We start from the raw sequence: 18,097 nt of genomic DNA, 5'->3' as shown, positions 1-18,097 counted from the left end.
GTTAGATGTTATTACTTAATCCAAAAACCGAGGAGAAACTGGGGCTCTGAGCTGTCTTCCGGCTCAGCCTTGAGCACACTTGACAAGGAAGAGGAAGGGTCCCCAGAGGAGCCGCTCCCGAGAAGGCTGGCAACCTGGGCTCGCAGCCCGGCAGGAAGGCTGTGGGTTCGCAGGGGTCCATGGGTGACGGTGCCGGGGGCCCCGGGCCACGAGAGAGGAGCATCCCCTGGCACGGGCCAAGGTGGCTGGTGAGCTGTCAGCAGGGGGAAGCTGGGGGCTCCCCAGAGAGGACGTGTCCAGGTGGTCCCTCAAACACACCTCCGGGTCTGGGGAGAACCCGGAGACTCAACCTCACCCCCAGGGCAGCCGCCTCTGATGGGGGGTCTGGGGGAAAGCGGTTCAGCAGGCCTTTCTCCAAAGCCGAGCTGCAAGGTCCTGCTTAAAGGGAGGCAGCGATGGGTGGGAGGATGGAGGTCCGGCCCAGTGGGAGGTGGGGACGGGGGAGAGGCAAGCCCACGAGGGGGAGAAACCGAGGGGACCTGTCACCTGATGGAGGCTGAGAGCTGGGGCGGATGGGCGCTCGGGGGCCCCGGCAGGAGCCATGCTGACTGGGCAGAAGGAGAAAGTGCAGGCGTAGCTTCTGGGCACAGAGACCTGCGCCCACCACCCCGCCTCTCACAGCCGCCCGGGCTCCCTGTGTGGGATCCAAGCCTCCCAGCGGCCAGTCAGCCCGGGGGCCACCCCCACCCCCGGCCCCCCTGCCCCCCATCCTTCCCTCCCCCAGGCTGCCCCAACCTAAACAGGGCAACCTCGGGGAGCTGCTTGCTGATGGAAAAATAACTTGGCTGGGAAAGGAGCTTTATTTGTCTATGCCAAATTCCCGCCGCAGCCGAAGGGTAAAGAGCTAGTCTCCAGCCTCAGCCCGCAAGGTGGGTGCTAAGATCTGTTCCTACTTAGATTTTGGGGAGCCGCAGGGGCAGCAGGAGAGGATACTTGGAATCCGCAGGGTCTCTGGGATCAGTCGCGACGCCATCTCCTCTCCGACTCGGGGGAACGGCGCAGCTTGCTTGTCCTGGCAAGCAGCGCTTTGGGGCCTTATGTGGCTGGACCGTTGTCCCTGCCCCCAGCCCCTGCTAAGCTCGCGGGGTCGGCCCCGTGCTGGGCGCTCTGGGTGCAGCACCCCGGTCAGCCCCCGCAACTGTCCCCCCCTTCTACAGGTGTACAGAGCGGAGCGTGTGCGGGGAGGGGAGGCTCAGGGAAGGCACTGGAGGGTTTCAGGAGGAGGTGCAATCTGGCTTTTTCATCATCTGAAGATGTTCTTGCTGCTGTGAGGAGCATGGACCGCAGAGGGTCCAGGCTGGAGGCCAGGGGACAAGGTACCGGCCGTGACGGCAGTGCAGGTGAGAGACCTGGTGGTGGCCAGCTGTGGAGGGGGCTTGTCCTTTCCCACAACGACCCCTAAGGCCATCCTGCTTCACACCTGGCCTGCACCCCCATCAGCACCATCAGCACTTGGTGTCTCCCTGCTACAGCGGCTGGTTTTTCCACCGCCGCTGGATGTGAACAAGAAACACACGACCCTGAGGGCTGCGGGTGGTCACTCCAGGAGGGGAAGAAGCTGAGGGAGGGGACGGTGAGGACGGATGGCAGCTGCGAGACAGCCTCTCAACCACCAACCCAGACGCCCGCCCTGGCCCCAACTCCCGGTAAACAGGGCAGAGAACTTCCTGGGTATTATCACCAGCCAGCTGGATCTCACAGCTGAAAGCATCCTGGCTGATATACTAATGGCATTTAGAAACCCCAAATCTGACTTAAATGTGCCCAAGTATAGAAGACAAGCCTGGAACAAAATTAATTCCTGGGCTTTAACAAGAGAACAGTAGCTGATTTTGAGAAATGGGTTCAAGAATTATGTAGAAGTTGGAAATTTATGAAATGGTGGGGGGGGGGCACAGAGGAAATTTACATTTTCGGTTGACGCTGTCGTCTGTCGCTACCACTCGTGCTCTAAGGCAGGCCGCTGCCGAGCGCAGGGCAGTTCCGCGGTGGATGAAGGGAAATTGCTTGCTCACTGGATGCACTCTGCGTGCACGGTGCCCAGCCTGGTACAGGACTACTAGCCTGGGATACGAGCGGGACATGACAGTCTCTCTGCCTAGGCGGCCCCGACATCTGCTCTCACTCGGCACCTCATTCCACTTCAGCCGATTTCTGCCCAAATCTGTTTTCTCCGTCATCTAAACAGAATGATAAGCACAAGCCCAAGTGTACTGTAAAGTCACGAGCAGGGATTCGAGCTTGCACCTTAGTACTTGCCGTGAAATGAAGCTAGAGAAGAAAGGATTGTGAAAATCCATGTAAATCTGTACGATTATCTGGTTAATCCCATGCCTGATTTTCTCACCATTATATTCTAAAACACTTGGCACATAGCAGGTGTTCAGTCACTATTTGTTGAACAAACGAAAGTTATACCACAGCCATGTAAGTAAGTCACAGAAAGCGCAAGCTGCAAGAAACGTTAACAGAAGGGTAATTACCTTATCCCCACACTGTGTTTAAGACTTCTGAAAACCTAGAATCCCGGAAGCGTGACGGTCACCGAACTGTCTCTAAGGCTGTCGACCCCCACGTCCACCATTCAGTGTCCTGAGTGATGCTGGTGAGTTGGCAAAACAAAGGACGACAATTCCAAATATTTTCACCTTCTTACTGTATAGCTCTCTGGCCAGTTTGCTCCCAGACACACATTCAGGATAAACACATACTCAACACTAAGTGATTATTTATTTTCCAGGTTTACAAGTTTTGGAATACATATGTATGAGCTAAATAAAACAAACTACACTCAGAGAATCAATGTAGAGCAGAACATAAATACACAAGGTCTGTTTCACAGGATACAAAAATGATAATGCCATCAAATACAAAGAAAAACATTCCAGAAATGTAAGCAAATTGGACCATGCTGGCAAAGAACGCTGGCAAAGAACATATTAACTAAGACAGGCCTGGACAAACCCCACCCTAAACATCAGGGCAAAATTTCTTTTCTACGCCCCCCAGGTGCCTGGCTCTCCTTTTCTGTGCTGCGCTGTGTCCTTCTGAGTCACCCGCCTCGGGGGGGCTATCAGGCGTCTCTTCTTCATCAGCCTAAAAAGGAGCAGGCGGGGTAGAGCACAAGGTTCACACCGACTATTCTCCTAGGTCCTTCTCTGCTGCCTCCTGGATAGGACATTCTCTCCGACAACAGCTTCCCCCATCCTCTGTACTGTTTAACTTTTAATTCTTCTCACAAGTGACCCTAATTGCTGCGTAACTCAGCCTGAAGCGCGGGACAGCTCAGCGACAACCTCGTGTGCTCATCTCCGCTCCTCAAGTTTGTCTTTTGTTAAATGAGGAAACTACCGATGTAAAACGGGGACGTTTCTCCTTCTCCCTTCCTCCACGTCCATGTCCCCTCCCACCCCTCCCCGACTCCTGCAAAGAGCTCCTTCTGGCCTAAACAACAGACCTCGGCTGCCCTGTGGTGGCATGGGTGGACCGCAGCTGCCGGGCAACCCTGCAGCCGGTTGAGCTATCTGCTGAGTAATGATGTAGAAGGCTGCGGTAGGAGATCAGCCGGCCATCCCAGTGTCCAGTACGAACTTGGCACATCTAATAAACACTTGCACACACAGAGACACATTCACGCTTAACAGAGCAACAACAGGAGTGCAGTCAGAGCTGTACAGACACCCTACCTTCTGTCTCGCGTGCTTCTCTGTCCACTGCCTGGCATTCCTGAGGAAGACTGGCTTGTTGTATTTAAACTCTGAGGACTAAGATGGAAGCAGACAGTCAATGGAGAGAGAAGGGACTTGGTAACCAAGCTGCAGCCGCTACGCGACCCTCCCCAACGGAGAGCAGGACGTGGGGAAAGCAGGCCACGAGCGGGGGGGCCGGGGGCGCTTACGATGTCGGCCATGAGCGGGTCATCGGGGTTGGGCTCGGCCATGAGCTGCTGAACAGAAGTCAGCAGGGTCGCGATGTTGAGGGACGGTCTCCAGGCGCCCTAGGCAGACAGACAGACAGACAGCGGCCCTAAGAACGTGCTTCTCTAACACAGGTTTTAGAGCCGAGGACCACGGAAGGCGAGAGGGTCGCCTCTGCTCCCACCACTCACTTTTGGCGGCAATTTGAGAACATCTAAACAAATCCTTCCAGCGGAATCGATGTTGGGATGGTAGATGGGAGTCAGAAATCGGATCTGAGGAGGTTCAAATGGGTACCTTTGAAAGCGCAGGAGAATACGGAAGTTTTACTAAAATACTGCTTCTTACATTATGAACAGCTGCTGGTGACTAATGAGGACGACAGCCTTTGAGAGGCAAATCTTTGCTCTTGCCAAATTTGTATTACAAAAATTTATGAACAGTAGAAAAGTTGAAATAATAGTACTGAAAACCCTCTTATACCCACCACCTGGATCAAGCCCCTTCACCCTCTAAATACTTCAGCATGTCTCTCCTAAGAATAAGGTCCCTCTCCTATAGAGCTGCAAAACTATCAGTATACCTGTGAAAAAAATATAAAAACTATTTTCCAATATCATCTACTACTCAGATTTCCTCAATTTTCCCCCCATTTTTTTTTACAGATGGGTGTTGAAAAACAGGATCCAATTTTGATTTATACACTGCATTTGGAAAATCCCTATCGGTCTCAGAACTGACGCCCCCCGTGATTACTGAGCTGCTTCTCTCAGGACTTGTAACAAGCCTGGCCTGGTGAACAGGTGTCTACAAATCACAAACTACACTACAGCTACCACTCCCCTGATAAGAGCTTTACAGGAGACCTGTATTAAAAGGGCCTTAAAACAGAGGCAGAGAGAATGGTGGCTGCCAGGTGCCGGGGGAGCCAGTGTTTAATGGGTGCGGGGTTTCAGGTTGGGAAGATGAAGAAGTTCTGGAGATGCATGAGGGGGACGGCTGGATGACAGTGTGAATGCATTTAATGCCACGGAACCATGTGCTTAAAAACGGTTTAGACGGTCAATTTTATGTATATCTTACTACAGTGACGGGCAGGGGGTGGGGTGGGGCTGAGGCCTAGATGTGATCCAGCTCAGGGTTAAGAAAAAGAAATCGAACTCCAGAGACATGAAATAACTTGCCCAAGGTCACATTAAGTCATGGTTAAGACGAGGATTAAAATCCAGGTCCTTTAACTCCTGCATTCAACACTTTACGACACTGCTGTCTTCCAGTAACTGCGCTTTACCCTGGAAATTTAGGATATAGTTCACACTGACCTCTCAGGAATGTTAACTTCCAGCTTGAAAACACCTTTTTCATAAGGTGTGTTTGCTCCACCTAATATCTCTTAAAAGAAAAAAAAAAAGAAGAACAAAACGTCAAGAGGTAATCAGATGATCTGAATTACCACACCCCATGAACCTAATGAAGTCTGGTCCTAACGGAAAAGCTGGGTCTGGGACAGAAACTCTCTCAGGGCTTAACAAGTCCCCATGCAATGTACCAGTGTACTCAAAGTTGGTGTCAAACAAAGAATACACAGGAGATCAAAACAGAAGGTGGACAACGCTGGCCTCAGATCACATACAACCTGCAGTTCTGCTTTGGTTGGAACGCAGTGTTCTGAACACTTACGTTTCCCATCTGGCCTCACAGATATTTGAGAAGGTGAGCTTTGGTACTAACACTGCTTCAGAGCTGATACCCAGATCTTGGCTTACAAATCAGTAAAAGATGGAATCAAAGGCCAAAGAAGAAATGTCATGGAAACCTTTTATAAATGTAAACAAATCAGGTAGGAAGATGGCGGGGCACTTTGACCTTGCAATTGTCCCCTACTTTAGAAGAACACACAGGTGTTCAAACTTCAGCACAACCTTTGACAGGGTCGTGACCCGTCACGCCTGGTGCGACACCTACGAGCTCGCAGATCTTCCATTCGGTCCCCATCCTGCCAGCATGTGATGCCCGGGGGCGGCTCCGCGGCCAGCAGGCTCAGCTCTCTCTTCAGACGGGATGCTCTCTGCATGACCCCAGGGAGAAGCACCCACACACGGTTCCCGGCGCCGCACTCGACACTGGCTGGGATCCCTGGGGAGAAAAGGGGCACCCACGAAAGGGTCAGTAACAGTGACCCCAGTTTTTAGCACACGGTTTCAATTCACTGAAGGACAAAGTCCTCATATTAATCTCTATTCTGAGATGGGAGTCTGAGTTTTTTCTATTTCCTTCTAGTAACCTATTAAAGCAAACATATCGAAAAAAATAAAGTATAAAACAATGCAAAAATTTCTACAAAGACTCTACATGCTTTAAATTAATGTCTGTCTCCACCGATAAATAATTAACTACTGAGGCAGAGCCTGGGTGTAGTTTTGCTCACCACTGCGTCCTCAGGTGCCCAGCGGAGAAACGGACGGTCAAGTACTAGCTGTGGGGGGAGAGCAAGGGCAGTGATGGGGGACAGTCATCACTCCAACGAGAGGTTTATAAACTAATGCTTCAAGGTCTGGGGTTTTCTCCACGTGGTTTGGAATCCAAGTACTTCTCAACCCTTCAGAGTCCACTCGGTCAATTTCACCTTTCTTTAGTATTTCCAACCTTTCCTTCTTCCCGTCAACACTCAAACAAGTTCAACATCTCTCTCATCTAACACGAGCCCCTCCCCCCTTCTTGGCCCCACTCCCCACTCTGGCCGCCTCTGGCTCCACAGGTGAGTCACAAACACCACCTCCGAGTCTGCTGCCGTCTCTACACTTCATTCATGACATTTTTGGCAAATACACAATATTAATGTAATCAATGACATTAATATTTACACTTTTGTGTATGAAAATTTTCCTCACCTCCACACTCAGATACTCCCACACTGAAGTCTTCGATCCACTAGTAATCAACTTGTGTGTATAGTGTGAGTAGGGGTCACTCAGATACTCCCACACTGAAGTCTTCGATCCACTAGTAATCAGTTTGTGTGTATAGTGTGAGTAGGGGGTCACTCAGATACTTCCATACTGAAGTCTTCGATCCACTAGTGATCAGTTTGTGTGTATAGTGTGAGTAGGGGTCACTCAGATACTTCCACACTGAAGTCTTCGATCCACTAGTGATCAACTTGTGTGTGTAGTGTGAGCAGGGGTCACTCAGATACTCCCACACTGAAGTCTTCGATCCACTAGTGATCAACTTGTGTGTGTAGCGTGAGCAAGGGTCCAAGTGTGAATTATTTCCCTCATATGAAAAACCAACTGTCCTAGTCCCATTTATTGAAAAGTCCATCTTTTCCCTGCTGATGTTGTCATAAATTTCCATACATGTATGGCCCTGTTTTGGGATTATCGAATTTGTTTCACTGATCAACCTGTATTATCTTTCAGCCAATACCCCACTGCTTTAATTGTAGATTATTAGTAAGACCTGGTATATGGGAAGGTGAGTTCTTCCCCCTTGTTCTTTTTCTTCAGGAATGCCTTGGTTATTTCTTAGTCCTCTGCTCTCCCATATGAATTTTAGAACAGTTTAAAAAGTCTACAAATATATACGTACACACACACACACATAGAAAGCTGCTGTGATTTGGACTGGAATTCCACTGACTCCATAGATCAATTTTGGGAGAACTGACATCTTTATGGTAGTGAGTCCTACAATTCATGAACATGCTATATTCAGGTCTTTCTGGATGCTTTTCAATAGTTTTATAATTTTCTCTATAAAGAGTTTACCTTTTGTTAGATTCATTCCTAAGTACTTTATATTTTTATCTTTTTTAAAACTCTATTTTCTCCCCATTTCTTACTGATATATGTAAATATAGTAGATTTTTAACCAAAACTTTATAATGCTAATGATGAATCTATTTGGGAGATGGGCTGCGGTTGGTAATTCTACATATATCATCCATGAATAATCAGTTTATTTCTTCCCTTCTAACCATTTTCCTGTCGTCTATTCTGGCTATAACTTCCAGTACAATGCTGAACAAAAGAGCTGATAGCTGGTATTCTTATCCTATTCCTAACCTTAGAGGAAAAACTTTCAACACTATTGCTTATGGGTAAGACTGGCCTATAGTTTTCCTTCCTAATTTCGTCATCAGTTATCAAAGTTAAGCTGGCCTCCTGAAATGAGTTAGTTTGACATCCTACAGAAGAATCTGGGAGATTATCTGTTTCTAAGATGTTTGACAGAATGATACCTGGTAATGGCGTTTTCAATGTGAGAAGATTTTAAACTACAAATCCAATTTCTTTAAATATTACAGCATTATTTAAGGTTTCTATTTCTTCTTGAGTCAATTTTGGCAAGTTAAATTTTTCTACAAATTTATCTATTGCATTGTTTTACATTTATTTATATAGAGTTATCTTTTCAATTTTGACATATAATGCTATACATTGCTTTCTAAGTACCAGTGCATTACAAAGTTTTGATATGTAGAATGTTTATTCCTCTATTCTCAATATTTTCTAATTTCCATTACGATTTAATTTATTTAGAAACAGGTTTCTCAATTATCAAACATGCAGGAGCTTCAGAGTTGTATTTACTATTGATTTCTAATATGTAGCTTTTCAAATCCTTTGAAATGTGTTGAGTCTTGCTTTATTGCAAAATATGCAGTCGATGTTCATAAATGTCCCAGGTGTGCTTATAGGTAAGACTGCCCCAAAGTTACAGGCTCAGCGTTCTCTACACGCCCACTAGAGAGGTGTGCTGGTCGTGTTGCTCAAATCTTCTCCATCCTTACTGATTTTCCCTCCTCTGTGATTTATCAGTAATGAGAGTGATGTTTATTGAGAGTAGATCATTCTGATGCGAAATCTCTTAATTTCTCCTTGTAGTTTTATCAATTTTTGTCTTATATATTTTAGGCTAAGCTGTTAGATACACACAAATTTAGAACTGCTACATATTCCTAGCAAATTATAGCTTTTATCACTAGCAAAGAGCCCTTCTATTCCCCGGTAATGCCTTTTTCTTAAAGTGTATCTCATGTTAAAGCTACTCCAGCTTTCTTCTGGTTGGTATTTGCTGAGACATCATTTTCCATCTTTTTATTTTCAACCTTTCTGCACCTTTACACTTTAGATGTGCCTCTTGTATATGTCTGGATTGTTTAAACCCAGTCTTTAAATCTTTATCTTTTAATTGGTATATTTAATATATTTACATTTACCAATATATTAGTTATCGATTATCATAAAACCACTCGAAACTTAGTGAACAAAAACAACCACCGTTTTGTTTGCTATAATTCTGTGGGTCAGCAATTTGAGCTGGGCTCAGCTTAACAATACTTCTTTTGGTCTTGTCTGGGATTACTAATGTGGCTGAAGTCATCTGGGGGCTCTACAGGCAGCTGAATGGACTGGGAGGTCTAAGCTGGGGTGGTTCATCTCTCTTCCACCTCTGATGGGAGGACCAGCAAAGTCACGTTGAAAAGGGGCACACAGCCTGAGTTGGGAGGAATGATGGCCATCTTTGCAAACAACCTACCACAGTCATAATTACTGACATGTTTATATGTTTCCATATCTTACTTTATATTTTCCATTTGTCGTTTTTCTAATTTTCTTTTCCTCTTCTTTTGGGTTGATTTATTTTCTCATTCCATTTCCCATCTACTAGCTTGAAAGTTATAAACCATATTTGTATTTTTTTCTTAAGTTACCACATAGATTTTAACATGCATATTTAACTCATCAAAGTCTAAAGTTACCATTAGCCTCCTCCCAAACAATACAAAGACACTAGAATGACTTAACTCTGATCACAACCTTCACTGTTGACTTATACTGTTTTCTACTTTGATTCTATCATTTTCTTTAAATCCAACAAGGCATTGTTATTACTATTTTATACAGTCAAAGTGTAAGAAATAATGGGTGAAAAATGTCCAAATATTAAAAAAATAACAACCTACAAACCCAGGAAGATAGGAGCTACCCAAGCAGGATAAATACAAAGAAAACCACACCTAGGCTAGGCATGTTAGGAGAATAGCAAGAATGACAAGGATGGTAAATAACTATGTAAGTCTATTCCGTACGTTCAAGACGTAGAGAAGAGCATGAGCATGTTAAGAAGAAACATGGAAGATATAAAAAAAAAAGATGCAAATTAAACGTCTAGAAATGAAAAACACCATGTCTGAGATTAAAAATATACTGGATGGGATTAACAGCAGACTAGACAGTGTAGAAGATTAATGACTTTTAAGACACAGTGATAAATACAATCCAAAACCACACAGTGTAAAAAACTATAAAGAAATGATCAGACCCTTATCAAGTGCCTGTGGGGACACGGAAACCTCTGGCTTCCGAGTACTTAATCTAAGGCTGCCCGTCAGTTGCCAAGGAGCTTAAAGATCTCGTAAGTTAAATGTTCAGCGAGGATGGAGTGTCAAGAGGGTGTCCCAGAGGCTAACAGTAGGAATGGTAGCACTCCTCACATCTTTGCCCATCCTAAGCAAGGTGAAGGAGATGTAAAAGACCAAAATTCACTTATATGGATATGCGGGGGGGGGGGGGGTTTGTCTACCAGCCCCTTCTATGAGTTACTGTCTTAAATGACATATTATTTTATACTGCTAAACTTTCACAAAAGAGAATGGTTGAAAGATATATGTAGTAAGAACATTCTGGATGAATAAGGGCAATAAGCATTCTAAGTATTCCACATACAAGAACATCAGATAAAAGTGTATACTGTGAAACCCTTAATCAAGTACTTCCATGGTAGTGATCAGACAGCACAAACGTCAGATAAACACATTAAAGAATTGTATGTTTTATCCACCAGACATGTTTAGTACTGAAGGGACTTTAGAGATCATCTAGTTCAACTTTTTAAAAATACAGACAAAAAAAAAAAAAAAGACAAAACAAGTGAAATGGCTTGATTTTTCTGTTTAAAAACTAACTAATGGTTATTTCTGGATCACTGTGACTATGAATAAATAACTTTCTTTTAAAACTTTTTTCTAGAATGATTATATTATTTATAGAATGAGAACAGTAAGTTATTATAGGAAAAGCATCCTATTTCCCCTTAAAAATAATTTCTGGATCTACCTGAATGAGTTTGCCAGGTTGTGCCCTATTTCCAGCTTCTCAAGGCTTCATTTCCCCTCAACTAAGATTTCTTAACTACCAAGAGAAATCCCAGTTTTCTAAGACCAATTGTAAGAACTTCAACAAAAACAGCTTGAAGATGTAACATCAGCTCACCGTGCTAAATGTCCAGTACCCGAATTCTAATAACATAACCCTATCCTGACAGCTTCTCTAATAGCATAAACCCTGTAAGAACAGAGCCAATGGTGCGCTCGCAAATTCCATGTCCCAAGGGAGTCCAGACCAGGGTTGTCAGATAAAATACAGGATGCCCAGTTAAATCTCAATTCAAATAAATAAGTTTTTAGTATAAGTATGTCCTAAAAAAAGAAAAATTAAAAAAGAACAGAATATTAGTGATAACATTAAACAGACTTGAGTTGGGAGAGGGAAGAGGAGAGAAAAAATATTTGAAGAAATAACAGCCAAGAAGTTCTCAAATATGATGAAAACTATAAACTCAAATTCAAAATGCTCATGGGGCCACAAGCATAAGACACACCAAGACACATCCTTATTAAACTGCAGAAAACCAGTGATAAAAAGTTTAAAAAGCATCAAGAGGAAAAAAAAGTCATATTATGTACAGAGGAACAAAGGTAAAAAGGCAGCAAATGTCTCCTCAGAGACAATGCATGCCAGAGGACAGTGGAACCACATCTTTAAAATATGGAAAGAGAAAACTGTTACCTTAGAATTCTATATCTGGCAAAAATTAAGGAGATAAAATGGAAAAATAATTAAACATAAGAGTAAATCTTTGCAACCTTGCATTGGGCAAAGTCTTCTTACATATGACACCAAGAGCACAAGAGACAAAAGAAGAAATAAGCTGAATTTCACCAAACTTAAAAGCTTTTGTGCTTCAAGAACATCATGAAGAAAGAAAGTGCGGGACTTCCCAGGTGGCACAGTGGTTAAGAATGCAGGGGACATGGGTTCGATCCCTGGTCTGGGAAGATCCCACATGCTGTGGAGCAACTAAGCCGTGCACCACAACTACTGAAGCTCATGCGCACTGCAACAAGAGAAGCCACTGCAATGAGAAGCCCACGCACGGCAACAAAGAGTAGCCCCTGCTCTCCGCAACTAGAGAAAGCCCGTGCAGCAACGAAGACCCAGAACAGCCAAAAAAAAAAAAAAAAAAAAGAAAAGAAAATGAGAAGACAATACACAGTAGGAGAGAAAACATTTACAAATCATACACTTGATAAGGAACTTATTTGTATCCAGAACATATAAATAACTCAATAATGAAAAGACAACCTGATTAAAAAATGGACAAAGGATCTGAATAGATATTTCTCCAAAGAAGATACACAAATAATTCAATAAGCATGTGAAAAGATGCCCAACATCATTAGTCACTAGGGAAATGCAAATCAAAACCACAACAAGCTGTAACTTCACAACCACTAAGATAACTATAACCAAAAAGACAGCATCTAAGTGTTGGCGAGGGATGTGGAGACACAAATCCTCATATGTTGCTGGTGGAAATGCAAAACGATGCAGCTGCTTTGGAAAACAGTCTGCCAGTTCCTCAAAACAGTTAACAAGGAGTAACTTATAACCCTGTAATTCTACTCCTAGGTATATAATCAAGAGAACTGAAAACATATCTACATAAAAGTCTGTACATGAATGGTCACAGCAGCATTATTCGTAATAGCCAAAAAATGGAAACAATCCAAATGTCTGTCAACTGAAGAATGGATAAACGAAACGGGGAATGTCCATACAATGGACTATCATTCTGCAATGAAAAGAAATAAAGTGATTCACCAATTCCACTTCTGGGAATACATCCAAAGGAAACAACTCTAACTTGAAAAGATATCTGCATCCTCATGTTCAAAGTGTTATTAACAATAGCCAAGACTCAGAAACAACATCCATCAATGGATGAACAGCTAAAGAAGTTGTGGGATGTATACACAATTGAATACTATTTAGCCATAAAAAAGAGGAAATCCTACCATTTGCAGCAAGATGAATGGACCTTGAAGGCATTATACTAAGTGAAATAAGTCAGAGACAAATACTGTATGACCTCACTCACTTATATGTGGAAAAGATCACATTTCAGGATCTGGTTCTCAGTTTTGTAGTCTAAAACTTCAACTTGGCAGTAAACCTAGATTTGATAGGGCATAGATGTACTAATTCATGCCAAGCTCACTCACAAAGACTTAAACATTAATTAAAAGGTCAATTTATTAATTTGTAAAACTACAGTAAAATTTTTAACTCCACATATTCTCTCCCTAAGTTATTCCTACTTGGAAAACTAATTATAATCAGAAGATTACCTGGTGGTCATAGATTGTAGTTAGGAGGACGATAGCAACTTATGATAATCATAAACTTAAATTGAGGCAGCTATCTTAACCATATGTTTAAAGGTGACTAAGTTTGTGTATTGGTTGGGTCAAGGTACTCTCCTGAACTGGGGTGCAAACACAAAGGGTCCTTTGGTTCTCCTTCTAATCTCCAGGGCTGTTGCTCCTCCACAATTGACACACAGAAATATTTAAATAGAATTAGTAATACTACAGGCAAATTAATACGTTAAATAGAATCAATTACACTACAACAGTCATTCATGTAAGTTATTCCAAATTTCCTTAGCCACACCTTTAAGACCATCATCTCTGGGACCAATTACTTTACTAGGTAATTAACCACTATTTTTATATACTGATCCTCACCACTTTTTCTCAGTAAGCAGACACTGGGAATCAATGACAATAAAACAAATATGCACAAGTCATAGAGTGTCGGGGGGAGGCAGGGGTACGTCTGAGGGGGCAAGGAGGAGGCGGGGGAGCGGGGCCGGCAGGGAGAATGTGTAGGGGAGAGAGAGGAGGTAGCGGGACGGCCGGGGGGAGGGGCATGTCTGGAAGGGATGGGGGAGGCCCGGGGGCTGGGAGGGGGCGGCCGCTGGGGCGTGGTGTTGGCAGCTAGATGGCTGGGGCGGCCGGGGGATAGGGAGACAGGCCGGGGGCGCGCGCCCGCCACGGCTGTCAAGACATCCATCCAGAGCCTCCGTTCCACAGCCGATAGTCGGAGAAGAGGAAGGTCCCCCGACAGGCAGAAAGCCACCAACCCACCCACCGCCCCACCGCAGACCCCCGCGGGCGGCCTCTCTGCAGAAGAGCCGGAGGACTCGCTCCCTCACCTGCGCTGACGCCCCTCGCGGTGCAGCGGCACAGACCAGCCTGCACCGCGCCTGCACGAGCTCGACGGTTGCGTCGCCCCGCCTCCCGCCCGCGAGGGTTTGATTGGTCGGGAGCGCTGCCCGGGAGGAGCGCGGCTTCCGATTGGCTGGACTCCGAGCGGGCTCCGCCCACGCGCTTTGAACAGGGGCGCGGCGCGCGGGGAGTGGCTCGGTTCTGGCTCCGTCTGTCCCAGCGAGAGGCGCGGTAGGAGGAACCGGGAGAATCTGATCTGGAGAAGGGGCTACGGTCAGGGTTTTTCACGCGGAGGGGCTGCCGCTCCAGGACAGTCATACCCGCGGAGGGCGCTCCGGGAATTCAACGGAATCTGAGGGACTGGGGATTCGGAGCCGGGTTCCGACTTGGGGCGCGCGGCCCGGCGGCCCTGGCTTCCCGCGCGGGGAGCGTCCGTCGTGCTCGGACCGCACTGCCGGCCGGAGGCCGTACCCACCCTCGCCTCCTGCTCCGGCCGCGGGAGGGGCGGCCGGTCCTCCTAAACCTGCGGACCGGTACAGTCCGACCGCTGCGGGATTTGTGCATTCGGCCCAGATCTGCGTTCAGTAGCCGTGGCTCCCGGTGACCGCTGCGTGGGGCGTCCTCTCTGCCCCGCAGACCTGCGCTCTCCAGGACGGTCCGCGGCGCTCCCGGGGCCTCACGTCGGTTGTGGGAGTGAGCCACGCGGGGAGCTGCGAATCACACAGGAATCCTGTTACTGTCCAGTTAGCTGTCGGGTTCGCACCTACTGTTAGCATTTACTCATTGTGGGGAAGTGTTTTCTGTCTTAATTCTGGAGTTGGCTGCTTATTTTAGTACTGATATTTTCTATTTTAATCTCTTCAATGTCTTCTCTTATTTTCCACCCCAACTGTAACTGTGTCACAATTACAGTTCTGTCTTCGGAGCTGAAATTGATTACTTTCTTGGGTGGTTTTCTGAGAATCGAGTCTTTAAAATGTCTCTTAGAAAAACCAGACACTATGTTGAGTCTGGTGGAAAGGAGAGATAGTATGATAAAACAAGCAAAGACCTGTAGTTTTGGAAGCCAAACCGAAAGAATTGGATAAAAGAAAAAAGAAAAACAGAAAGAACTCCGTGGGCTAAATGTGCAGTCTCTGTTTGTCCACCAGAGGGAGGTATGTTAACTGGTGGGAACAGAGGCCACGCTGAAAGGTTTTCATAAACTGTACCGGTGTCATTGCTTTAAAAAATGGAGTATTCTAATTTGTAGTTCATGTTTTAAGTGTATGGGAAATTATTATTTAATAAAAGTTTCCTCCCTTTATACAACAGTGTATGTGCATCATAGCTGGTGCACTTAGTACATTTAAAAGTTCAAAAATTGTGGTGATGGTTTTGTAATGTGTAAAAATACCAAATCACTATGTTGTGCACCAGGAACTGACATAGCTTATAGGTTAATTATACTTCAACAAACAAAAAAATCGTATAGAAAAAGAGAACAGATTTGTGGTTTACCGCAGGCAGGGGAATTGGATGGAGGTGGTCACAAGGTACAAATTCCAGTTATAAGATAAATAAGTACTAGGGATATAATGTCCAATGTGATAAATATAATTAACACTGCTGTATGTTATATATGACGGTTAAGAGAGTAAATCCTAGGAGTTCTCATCACAAAATATAGCTTTTTCTTTTATTTTGTTATCTATATGAGATGATGGCTGTCACCAAGCTTACCGTGGTCATCATCTCATGATGTATGTAAGTCAGATCATCATGCCGCACGCCTTAAACTTATACAGTGCTGTATGTCAATTATATCTCAGTAAAACTGGAAGAAAAAAGTACAAAAATTATGTTTTACCTATACACAGGATTATTTGTCAGGATTTATTCACTTGTATATAAAATATTTTTTTCTTTAGAATATTTAGGAAATCTAAACTCTCATGTTTGTTTAATGGTAGTAAACAATTGTATAAGTTTATTGTTTAAGTTTACTCTCAGAGAGCCCTGCTTGGGGGAAGACGTTTCAGAAAAAAAACTTAGATGATTTTAATTTTGAAAAGCTTTTCAAATCATTATACACAGATTGATTTTTTTTCTTTTTGGTGGCATAACTTTTTTTTGGCTGAGCTAGTTAAATTAATTAGATTATAATAATTATCACTGCATTCCGTAATCACATAGCTGGAAGATTCATCTCCTTCCAGGTAGGTTTGCACTTAAATTATGTAAGGAACTTAACTACTTATATTTTTCTTTAAAATCTCCAAAGAGGGTATCATTTTCTTACTACCTCAGGAAAAAAGCAAGTAAAATAGATACAGTAAGGAAGTACTACCTGGAACTTCCTAGTATTGAGACTGAATTCTTCCTATTGAAATTTAAGTTCATACCTCTTGGGAAAGTATGGATTTAACTTGGACTTGGCCAATTTTAGCTTATTTTTACAACTGGAACCAGATGTTTCTTCTTTCCTGATTCTGAATGCGAAAAGAATACAGCCAGAAGAAATATAACATTATCGAGCCATGAAAATTTTACCCTAGTTTAAAAATCCTTATTAGAAAACCAGTATGTAAAATATATGGTCCAATTATACATACTTTTTTGGAGCCGATATTGTGTACCAGGATCGTAATGTTAAAATGGTGCACGTGGATTGCTGTCAGAGATCTGTTTCCTGAGATTTCAGCGATTTGCTGAAAACTTGCCCTTCTCTTACTTTTTTGTTTCCTTGCCAGACTAGCAGAGTTCAGCTAATAATGGTTTCTTGAAGAGGGTTAGGTTCCTAGCTGAGTATTATTTCCTATCTTGTTTAATATCAATATTTCTTTTATTCTATAGGGACGGTTCTATTTGAGAGCTTGTGAGCAATTTTAATTATTAGCAAGAGGCTGAGTTGGAATAAGAAGAGGTTCCATGCTGACAAGTTATAAAGTAAACCTCATACAGAATTTTTAATTCCAATAGATGATGAGGCATGAGAAGTTCTATGGTGACTAAATTAATGCAAGGAAAATATGGCTATATAAAGTATACAGTATTACATCTTTTATTTTTATGCACATTGTTCTTCACAGTTCTCAAAGATGTATGACTTAATTAGTATTTATAAAGAATTCAAGGATACCTAATTAAAGCATATATGGATAGACGTAGTATTATTAGACATAATAATTTACATTTATATGTCCCTTTTCATTTGATTCTTGGCTTGTCTCAGCGGAAATTGAGGCACATGATAGAACATAGTAAAGTTTCCCTTTACAACGACCTAATCATTTTTGCAACATTTTTTTAAATGAAAAACTTCAACCATACAGGAAAGTTCAAAGAACCTAATAATTGTATATGTTCTCTTTCATAATGGAAAACACAGTTATGTTTTGTCCAGGGCTAAAGCCCTGGGGAGTTAAAGTTACTAAATCAACCTGACAGGTTTTAATAAGCAAGTTCACTATGAATATGAAAATGGCCTGCGTGCTGCCTTAGGAATTTAGGACGCGCATGGTATTTTTTTTTTAATTGAACTATAGTTGACTTACAATATTGTGTTTGCACCATAGTATTTTTTTGTAGCTTTGGGAAAAAAATCATGGAAGACGGGACATATGTCCCACATATGCCTCCCAAGAACTTAAGATCCATGAAAAGAGTAGAAGAGGAGAGAGAAGGGAAATTAATATTTATTGTGGACTGGTATACGCACAGAGATAGTACTAGATATCCTTGCATGTATTATCTTATCCGCTCCACATGACCACCCTGT

General features: G+C 43.7%; 1 protein-coding gene across 4 annotated transcripts; it reads right to left on the bottom strand.

Moving 5' to 3' along the window:
* Nucleotides 1–2,771: 2,771 nt before the first annotated feature.
* Nucleotides 2,772–16,164, bottom strand: UBE2T (ubiquitin conjugating enzyme E2 T). 4 transcript variants are annotated; one of them, XM_082413322.1, is made up of 7 exons: nt 16,060–16,164; nt 14,813–15,047; nt 5,943–6,113; nt 4,169–4,274; nt 3,959–4,057; nt 3,747–3,824; nt 2,772–3,156 (listed from the first exon to the last, which is right to left on the bottom strand). In XM_082413322.1, the coding sequence occupies exons 2-7, from the start codon at nt 14,899–14,901 to the stop codon at nt 3,031–3,033; spliced, it is 669 nt and encodes a 222-aa protein (XP_082269448.1). In that variant the 5' UTR covers nt 14,902–15,047; nt 16,060–16,164; the 3' UTR covers nt 2,772–3,030. The 4 variants fall into 4 exon arrangements, with proteins under 4 accessions (XP_082269448.1, XP_082269449.1, XP_082269447.1 ...); XM_082413323.1 differs by lacking the exon at nt 16,060–16,164 and adding an exon at nt 5,300–5,369 and having other exon boundaries at nt 14,813–14,836; XM_082413321.1 differs by lacking the exons at nt 14,813–15,047; nt 16,060–16,164 and adding exons at nt 5,300–5,369; nt 14,325–14,416.
* Nucleotides 16,165–18,097: the final 1,933 nt, after the last annotated feature.

Source organism: Balaenoptera physalus, assembly GCF_965194825.1.
Source record: "Balaenoptera physalus genome assembly, chromosome: 1".
Taxonomy (NCBI): Eukaryota; Metazoa; Chordata; class Mammalia; order Artiodactyla; family Balaenopteridae; genus Balaenoptera; species Balaenoptera physalus.
Note: the sequence above shows the minus strand (reverse complement) of the source record. Positions and strands in the feature narration are given on the sequence as shown.